General features: G+C 39.7%; 1 protein-coding gene across 1 annotated transcript in view; it reads right to left on the reverse strand.

Annotated features, from left to right (window-relative positions):
- The window catches only part of LOC118369884 (phospholipid phosphatase 4-like), a 127,840-nt gene extending 119,269 nt beyond the window's left edge, over window positions 1–8,571 (reverse strand). The window contains exon 1 of the mRNA XM_035754656.2: window positions 8,055–8,571. Within this exon, the coding sequence (XP_035610549.1) occupies window positions 8,055–8,143 (89 nt within the window). The 5' untranslated portion in view covers window positions 8,144–8,571. The remainder of the gene's footprint in view (window positions 1–8,054) is intronic.
- Window positions 8,572–10,478: the final 1,907 nt, after the last annotated feature.

Consider the following 10,478-nt stretch of genomic DNA (forward strand, 5'->3'; position numbering starts at 1 on the left):
TGCATCGTGCCAATGCCGTTCTATACCATCACTCATTCAGATATTTCTATATGTACATATTCTTATTCATTCCTTTACACTTGTGTGTATAACATAATTGTTGTCAAATTGTTAGGTTAGATTACTTGTTGGACATCACTGCATTGTCGGAACTAGAAGCACAAGCATTTCGCTACACTCACATTAACATGTGTATGTGACTAAAAAATTGATTTGATTTGATATCTGGTAGCATTGCCTTTAAATTGTTTAACTTGGATCAAACGTTTCAGGTAGTCTTCCACAAGCTTCCAACAATAAATTGGGTGAATTTTGGCCCATTCCTCCTGACAAAGATGGTGTAACTGAGTCAGGCTTGTAGGCCTTCTTCGCTCGCACATGCTTTTTCAGTTCTGCACACACATTTTCTTTAGGATTGAGGTCAGGGCTTTGTGATGGCCACTCCAACACTTTGACTTTGTTGTCCTTCAGCCATTTTGCCACAACTTTGGAAGTATGCTTGGGGTCATTGTCCATTTGGAGACCCGTTTGCGGCAGGGTCGACTAGTGGTTAGAGTGTTGGACGAGTAACCCAACGGTTGCAAGTTTAAATCCCCGAGCTGACAAGGTACAAATCTGTCGTTCTGCCCCTGAACAGGCAGTTAACTTCTTGAAACACCCATCCCGTTAGCGGGATCATTTTCATCAACACCCGCTGAATTGCAGCGCGCCAAATTCAAATTAAATTCCTAAAAATATTTAATTTTCATGAAATCACAAGTGCAATATAGCAAAACACAGCTAAGATTGTTGTTAATCCACCTGGTGTGTCAGATTTCAATACAGCTTTTCGGCGAAAGCATAACAAGCGTTTATGTAAGAACATCTCTCTCAGTAGACAAAATATTAAACACTTAGCAGCCAAGTAGATTGGTCACGAAAGTCAGAAAAGCAATAGATTAAATCGCTTGTCTTTGATGATCTTCAGATGTTTTCACTCACGAGATTCCCAGTTACACAATAAATGTTCCTTTTGTTCCATTAAAACCTGTTAAGTCTACCCCCTACTTTTTCGAAGATTCTGTTAAAAATCGCGCAACATTTCAGCGTCCTGCTACTCATGCCAGGAATATAGTGTATGCATATGATTAGTATGTGTGGATAGGAAACACTCTGACGTTTCTAAAACTGGTTAAATCACGGCTGTGACTGTAACATAACGTGTGTTTCATCGAAAAGCGGAAGAAAAACTGATCACTGAAATCTGAAAAATATATCAATGTGCCACTTGCATGAATTGTCTTTTGGAAAGCAAATTAGATGGGGCTGAGATTGCAAGTCCTACAGCTTCCACACGATGTCGCCAGTCTTGTCAATTGCCTGCGCTTTGTTTCTTGGTCAAACGAGTAAGAGAGATCCCATTCCTTCCGGTCTCCGACAGGATGTTTTGGAGTAGAAATTTCTGAACATGATTTCAAGACGTGGAGCTATTGAATACACATCGCCCCGTGATCAATTTGATAGATTATTAACGTTTACTAATACCTAAATTTGGATTACAAAAGTATTTCGAAGTGTTTTGTGAAAGTTTATCGTCGACTTTTGTAAAAATGACGTTGCGTTTTAAAACGCTGTTTTTTCCTGGATCACACACCTTTCATAGATCGATATTTAGGGTATATATGGACCGATTTAATCGAAAAAAAGACCCAATAGTGATGTTTATGGGACATCTAGGAGTGCCAACAAAGAAGATGTTCAAAGGTAATGAATGTTTTATATTTTATTTGTGCATTTTGTGTAGTGCCGACTATGCTAATTATTTTGTTTACGTCCCCTGCGGGTCTTTTGGGGTGTTACATGCTATCAGATAATAGCTTCTCATGCTTTCGCCGAAAAGCATTTTAAAAATCTGACTTGTTGCCTGGATTCACAACGAGTGTAGCTTTAATTCAGTACCCTGCATGTGTATTTTAATGAACGTTTGAGTTTTAACGAGTGCTGTTAGCATTTAGCGTAGTGCATTTGCATTTCCAGATGTCTAGATGGGACACCTGCGTGTCGGGTAGGAGCAAGAGGTTAACTTCTCATGACTCTCAAACCCGCATGCGGGAGCGTAACCATAGCCTCAAACGAATTAGCATAATGCAGCGGACATAAATCTTCCTAGAAAATCCCAAATGAAATATATTGAGACACAGCTTAGCCTCTTGTTAATCACACTGTCATCTCAGATTTTCAAAATATGCTTTACAGCCAACGCTAGACAAGCATTTGTTTAAGTTTATCATGGCATAATGCTATGACTAGGCTCCGCTACCAGCAGGCAACATTTTCAAGAAAATAAGAAAAGCAATCAAATAATTTACCTTTGAAGAACTTCGGATGTTTTCACTCAGGAGACTCCCAGTTAGATAGCAAATGTTCCTTTTTTCCCAAAAGATTATTTTTGTAGGCGAAATAGCTCCGTTTGTTCTTCACGTTTGGCTGAGAAATCGACCGGAAAATGCAGTCACTACAACGCCAAACTTTTTTCAAAATTAGCTCCATAATATCGACAAAAACACGGCAAACGTTGTTTAGAATCAATCCTCAAGGTGTTTTTCACGTAACAATTTGATAATATATCCGTTGGGACAATTGGTTTCTCATAAGAAGCGATTGGAAAAATGGCTACTTGTGTACTTTACGCAAGATTTTCTGCGGGAGCCATCATGTGACCACTTGCTAAATGTGGTCGCTTACGGCTATTCTTCAACATAAATGCGTAAAAAGACGTCACAATGCTGTAGACACCTTGGGGAATACGTAGAAAAAACTCATTCGTAGCTCATTCACAGCCATATAAGGAGTCATTGGCATGAGGCGGTTTCAAAAAATGTGGCACTTCCTGATTGGATTTATATCTGGGTTTCGCCTGTAACATCAGTTCTGTTGCACTCACAGACAATATCTTTGCAGTTTTGGAAACGTCGGAGTGTTTTCTATCCAAATCTGTCAATTATATCCATAGTCGAACATCTTGTCGTTACAAAATATCCCGTTTAAAACGGGAATGTTTTTTATCCAAAAATGAAAATACTGCCCCCTACTTATAAAAGGTTCAATTAAATATGATGTAGCCAAAACAGTTTAGCTAGCACCCATCAACAACTGCTCCCTGGGTTCCGTGGATGTCTATTAAGGCAGCCTCCTGCACCTCTCTGATTCAGAGGGGTTGGGTTAAATGCTGAAGACACATTTTGGTTTAATACATTCAGTTGTGCAACTGATTAGGTACTCCCTTTTACCCTCTCTATTGCAGTGGAAGATGTGGACCAGGAAAGGCTATTGCTTTTGCGTGACTTTTCTATAGCCTGCAGTTAAAGAAGAACATAAAAGCAACCTTTTTTATACACTAGTAGAGGTCCTTGGGAAACGCACATACTGTAAATACATAGGACTGTGGACGAACCATGCGACACACCAAGCTTGAGCAGTAGCCGGGTCTTGCCAGGTGAATGTTGAAAGATATGTTGTGTATTTTGAAAACTGATTTGATGAAAGGAATTTGTAATTCATTGTATACTTTATGTTAACATCAGAGTCAAATGTGAAAGGGCATCCCAGATGACCAAGTGGCTGAACAACATCAGCTCAGGCAAGCTAGGTTGTGTAGTACATGAAGGAGACCGTGATACAGAGGACTCAGTGGACCAGACAGAATGGTGGTACTCAGGGGCTGTGTTTGACTGTGGGTGTTTGCTGTGGGTGTTTGAGTGAGAAAGACACAGAGGAGAGCCAACCAGCGAAAGCACAGCCCCCTTTATTACCGACACATTGTGCCGACAACATCAAAGAGCCATTCCAGACGGAAGTCAGGAGGACTAGTGATTAACTGCAAAGGAAAAGTAGTTGTTTGTCTGTCTACAACAACACAATTTGAAGTCTTATTGGGTAGTCTCACAAGCCTTAGAAACAGCATTTGATGTGGATACGGTTGGAACATCTGAGCTAGGGTGACGTCATCAATGTTTGTGGATATGTATGTACTGTATGTTAAGTTGTCTATTGTTTTTGTCGATGTATGTTTTTGTTTGTTAAATAAAAAGTAACCATCAAGTTATTCATAAAACAATATTTTCTTCAGATACACAAGTCTACAAGATAGGCAGGAAGACATTTCGACCTAGCTTCAATGAAACCAAAAAGTCCTTCATTGACTTTTAGCTGTAAGTTTAAATAGTGGATAGGCATTGGGAGATTGATGGGGAAATTAGATGATGGCATTTTGTAAACCTTGAATGAAAGGCACATCATTCGAAAATCTGTTACGCATAACTGCAGACTCCAAGACATTAGGTAGGTTTCCATCCAATTTGAGACAGATTTTCATGCAAATATTCTAAAATCTGCATAAAACAATATGCACATTTTCCCCCCAGAGATGTTTCCAGCAAACAGAGTTTTTGCAGATAAAAGAAGGTGCGTGATGAACGTAAAAATTACTTTTGCTATTAAATTGTCATGTTCCTAATACAAAACAACAACACGATGAATTGGTTTCCATCACATTTTCAACTCTACTGATGGTTTTGTCACAAACAAATGCATTATATCGCAAATGGGCCCACTCTGGTCTTGGCACATGAGCTCTAGCCAACATCTCACACATACAGTAGGTGTAGGCTATCTACATTATGAGATTATGATGGATAAGAGCGATATTATTTGGATCTTTCAAACCCAGCCAAGCATTGATCATCATGTCACCAGAATAAGACCCTCATGATTTATTTGGAAAGGAGCATCAAGCTCATCACCTTGCACATTCACCATCCTGTGAAGTTCATCATCATCTCAATTCGATCTTATGTAGCAAAATTCGAAATGGTGTTTTTATATTAGATAAAAGTAGAGACTCAGAGCTACAAAATGGTATATCATAAACTGCAGTTGAGGAGCAATGGGAAAGTAATTCTGCTTTGAAAGTTGATAAACACCTACTGGTGAGCTCTTTGTCTACACCAATTCAACATTGTTCACACCCTCTTAAACCTTAGCCCCACCTCACATGGGAGGCCCTGTGCTAAACAGAGTGAGAAGTGTAGTAAACAACCAAAGATTTCAAGACTAAAAATGGTAAAATTACTACCCTACAATAAGGAAAAACTCCAGGTAAAAATACACACTTTGTTTCTTGGCCTATATCCTAATCTGATTTAGCTGCAGGTCATGTTGTTCTTCACATTACTGTCTCTGGTAAACACAAACTATATCAAGAAAATTCCAAGTTTATTTGACACATACACAGGATACAGAAGGTGTAAACAGTACAGTGGAATGGTTTCTTGCATATTTGCGTAGTAGCAATATCAAAAATATTAGATGATGCTTACCCAGACACACTTGTCTAAATTGATGGGTTATGTGAAAGTAGTGCTATAATCCCCAGCCACATCTTGCTTAGTGAATGGGTCTCTACAGAAGGTGTAAACGTTACAATGAAATGGTTACTTGCATATTTGCATAGTAGCAATATTAAAAATAGAAAGTGTCAATACCAGTGGAGAAGTAATAAAATAATTGACAGTATGTACAAGAACAATATCAATAAAGATTACAGTGATAATGGTGTTAGACTAGGTAGTTACAGTGCATTCAGAAAGTATTCCGACCCCTTGACATTTTTCACAATTTGTTACGTTACAGCCATATTCTAAAATGGATTCAATTTTTATTTTTCCTCATCAATCTACAAGCAAAAACTGTTCTTTGTAAATTAAATGTGTTAACAATTAAACATATACTGAAATGTCACATTTACATAAGTATTCAGAGCTTTTACTCAGTACGTTGTTGAAGCATCTTTGGCAGAGATTACAGCCTCAAATCCTCTTGGGTAGGATTTTTCATGAATTTATTTGCAAATTATGATGGAAAATAAGTATTTGGTCAATAACAAACAAGCAAGATTTCTGGCTCTCACAGACCTTTAACTTATTCTTTAAGAAGCTCCTCTGTCCTCCACTCGTTACCTGTATTAATGGCACCTGTTTGAACTTGTTATCAGTATAAAATACACATGTCCACAACCTCAAAAAGTCACACTCCAAACTCCACTATGGCCAAGACCAAAGAGCTGTCAAATGACACCAGAAACAAAATTGTAGACCTGCACCAGGCTGGGAAGACTGAATCTGAAATAGGTAAGCAGCTTGGTTTGAAGAAATCAACTGTGGGAGCAATTATTAGGAAATGGAAGACATACAAGACCACTGATAATCTCCCTCGATCTGGGGCTTCATGCAAGATCTCACCACGTTGGGTCAAAATGATCACAAGAACGGTGAGCAAAAATCCCAGAACCACACGGGGGGACCTAGTGAATGACCTGCAGAGAGCTGCGACCAAAGTAACAAAGCCTACCATCAGCAAGGGCATTGAAGATGAAACGTGGCTGGGTCTCTCAGCATTACAATGATCCCAAACACACCGCCCGGGCAACGAAGGAGTGGCTTCGTAAGAAGCATTTCAAGGTCCTGGAGTGGCCTAGCCAGTCTCCAGATATCAACTCCATAGACAATCTTTGGAGGGAGTTGAAAGTCCGTGTTGCCCAGCTACAGCCCCAAAACATCACTACTCTAGAGGAGATCTGCATGGAGGAATGGGCCAAAATACCAGCAACAGTGTGTGAAAACCTTGTGAAGACTTACAGAAAATGTTTGACCTCTGTCATTGCCAACAAAGGGTAAATAACAAAGTATAGAGAAACTTTTGTTATTGATCAAATACTTATTTTCCACCATAATTTGCAAATAAATTCATTAAAAATCCTACAATGTGATTTTCTGGATTTTTTTCTCTCATTTTGTCTGTCATAGTTTAATCATTTAATTTAGTCATAGTGTACCTATGATGAAAATTACAGGCCTCATCTTTTTAAGTGGGAGAACTTGCACAATTGGTGGCTGACTAAATACTTTTTTGCCCCACTGTACATACAAATATTAAATAAACAATTAATTTGAGAAATATCCTGTCTTTGCTATTTTCTTCATTACACACACACACACACACACACACACACACACACACACACACACACACACACACACACACACACACACACACACACACACACACACACACACACACACACACACACACAGGGGTACTCAAGAGTGAGGCAACCATTGCATCTGTGTTTTGGAATGGATGATGTCAATGCCTTTTGTACCCTATTTTATGAATTAATGTTTGAGAAGGCTCTATGGTGTTTCTTTGTTTGAAAAGGCCAACATCCTATTTTACTATTTTAGGAGGAAGTCAAACAAGTAATGCTCAGTTGGATCTTATCGTCGAGACTAGGTCCTCTAGACAATGTTTTTGTTTCTTCATGGATAAGTTGATCGTGAAAGGCTGTCTTTGTTGTTGACTTGCATAGCTAATGTTTGGTCTATTCCTTTCACATTTGTGTCCACACTCTCCGCATGTGAATGGTAATATACAGTACATTAGACTGATATGTTCACTGTAGTTCTCCTAAACAAAGATTCTGTTTAAATTCTTAGTGTTACAACTAATTCCTGTAATTTTGGGTAACCACTGTAAATTATAGGTGTTACAGTAATTTACAGGCTACTGTGCAGCGAGCAATTGACTACAAATTCATAAAACACAGTAACTTTGTTTTTTATATTTACAGTATATGTACTGTACATTTACTGTAACTTACTTGCTACTTTGCTGACAGTAATTTTCTGTTAAAACTACAGGAAATGTTTTACAGTGTAGTGGTCCTGCCTATCTGACAGAGTCATGAATTCATAACATGATGGATCATTCAAGTGGAACTGAAAGATAGCTATTGTATCCTCAGCTATATTAACTTAGGAATGAGGGCAGTGATGGCATACGGCGTGTAGAGACTACTCAATAGGCACATTTCTTGAGGAGGGATACATACTGTACTTGTTTACCAAAATGAGAGTTGACGTGACGTATAATGTCTCTTACAGAGGATAACTGATGGCATACCTAAAGTGTCTGTAATAATATGGCACTATAACAAATGTCATCACTGGTGTACTTACACAAAAACTCCAAAAAGCAGAACTCGTATGCCAGTCTCCATCACCAGAGCTCTTATGTTTTTCCTCCGGTCTGGGAGCGACATATTCATGAATCTTGAGACAATCCGTGTGGTTTAATTGACAAGCAGGGGCAGTCAATTCTCTGTGCTCACTTCATAAAATGATCCACCTTTCGACTAGGGCTTATTCATTGTCAGGCACTATTGGAAGCAGTTTGCGTATCCACACGTCGTGCACATCTGTCGCGACTTGGGTCAGCTGAAACGGAATCTTCCCTCCCCGCCGCCTCCTTTCTTTCTTCGCCACTGTAGCTCCACCGTCAGAGGTTTTGGGGAGAATTCTCCTTATTGCACCTCAATCGATAAATGCTCCACCTTTATTGCGTGAATGTCTCATTCGTCCGTTCCATCAATTAGCCAATTAGGTGAGAAACGGGAGAGAACGGTGGACACGCAGCTATGAGAGACTCTCCTGAAAATATGGAGACTCTGAGAGGAGAGAGAGAGAGGAAAAAAGGGAGAGGGGACATATGATGCTGAGCGGCACAAAGTGATTATGGGGAGTTGTCTCCTTTTCATTGCCCCGTCTACCAGATTCAGTCAAGAAGCTTACAGACAAAAAATAATATGTACATTCTTGGTAGGCTATGTACACTGTAAAGGGGTTGCCGTGAATTTGACAGTAGCTTACAGGCAGCTCATTGGCAATTAAGTTAGGCATACTGTATTTCATATTGCAGTCCACCTTCTGTAATCTAAATACACGATAAAATCAAGTACTATGTAATGAAACACCGTACAATATCATAAAATGGACTATATTATGTGTAAAAAAGTAAATGCTACCCTAGCCATGATGAATAAATACATTTCATTAAGGGGTTTGTATTCAGTATTTTACTGTAATTACAAAGGATTGCTAGGTAATGCACAGCAAATAATCAACTGTTGAATCAACAATGACAGTGTTACATGTAACACTGGGCCAGTGTCTTTGAAGGTCCACAATTCTGTTGCACTTTGTCGGTGTGCGACATCATCTATAATATTTTGTCTGTTCAAAATTATTTTGACCAGCAGGTGCCACTAGTGTACACTGTCGATCAAAGCCTCGAGTAATAAACCTATTTTCGACACAATTGGCTGGAAATGCTAAATGCTTCAGGAAGCTTAGTATCCCCATCACTATTAGGAACCTCCTGGTTTACAGAAAACATCAAGCCCTGCAAGTCACATTATGCTGGTTAGGACATGTTAAACCTTTTGGACCTAGACTTGGTGCCAGTACTACTTGCCGTGCGGTAGCAGAGAGAACAGTCTGCGATTAGGGTAGCTCGAGCCTTTGGAAATATTTAGGGCCTTCCACTGATACCGCCTGGTATAGAGATCCAGGATTGCAGGAAGCTTGGCCCCAGTGAGGTACTGGGCCGTACGCACTACCTTCTGTAGTGCCTTGCGGCCGTTGGCTGAGCAGTTGCCATACCAGGCATTGTTGCAACCACTCATTGGTGCAAACCAGTATTTTGTATAGGTTTCAGTTTAAAAGCTACATATATATAATACTTTGAACGTTTTCGTAACAACAACTAAAACCCTTGGTAAATGATTAACGAGTTTGTAGTGATATTTGTAGTGATATATTGATGCTCTAGATGGTGCAGCTGCAGAACTTTTTGAGGATCTGAGGACCCATGCCAAATCTTTTCAGTCTCCTGAGGGGGGAAAGGCGTTGTTGTGCCCTCTTCAAGACTGTGTTGGTGTGTTTGGACCATGATAGTTTGTTTGTGATGTGGACACCAAGTAATTGTATAATGTGGCAAGATACAGAACGGCAGGCAGGCTCAGGGTCAGTGTAGGCAGAATGGTCAAAACCGGGAAAAACTAGAAAACATGAACTAGAACAGACAGGAGCAAGGGGAAAAACTCTGGTAGGTTTCACAAAACAAAACGAACTGGCAACAGACAAACAGAGAACACAGGTATAAATACACTGGGCATATAATGGGGAAGATTGGTGACAGCTGGAGGGGGGTGGAGACAAGCACGAAGACAGGTGAAACAGATCAGGGTGTGGCAGATCTCCCCTACCACACAATCGTGAGATTGCTGATTGTTTGGGAAGGTGCTTAAAAGGCTGTGGGACTTGGAGTCAGAGATTGCTGAGTTTTTGCAAATGAAAGGAAAATATGTGGATTTCCCTCAACTGCAAGATAAAGAATGGCTGGTTGATTTTGCCTTCACCGTGGACATCATGGCCCTCATGAAAGAACTTAATTCCAAATTACAAGGGAAGGGTATTTTTGCAAATCAGATGTACAGCCTTGTCAAAACCTTCAAGGGAAAATTACTCCTCCTGACCCACCAAGTAGAAGCCAACAATCTCACCCAACTTCCCACATTACTAGTCTGTTCCCTATCAGATGAC

This window comes from Oncorhynchus keta, chromosome 36 (assembly GCF_023373465.1).
Source record: "Oncorhynchus keta strain PuntledgeMale-10-30-2019 chromosome 36, Oket_V2, whole genome shotgun sequence".
Lineage (NCBI taxonomy): Eukaryota > Metazoa > Chordata > Actinopteri > Salmoniformes > Salmonidae > Oncorhynchus > Oncorhynchus keta.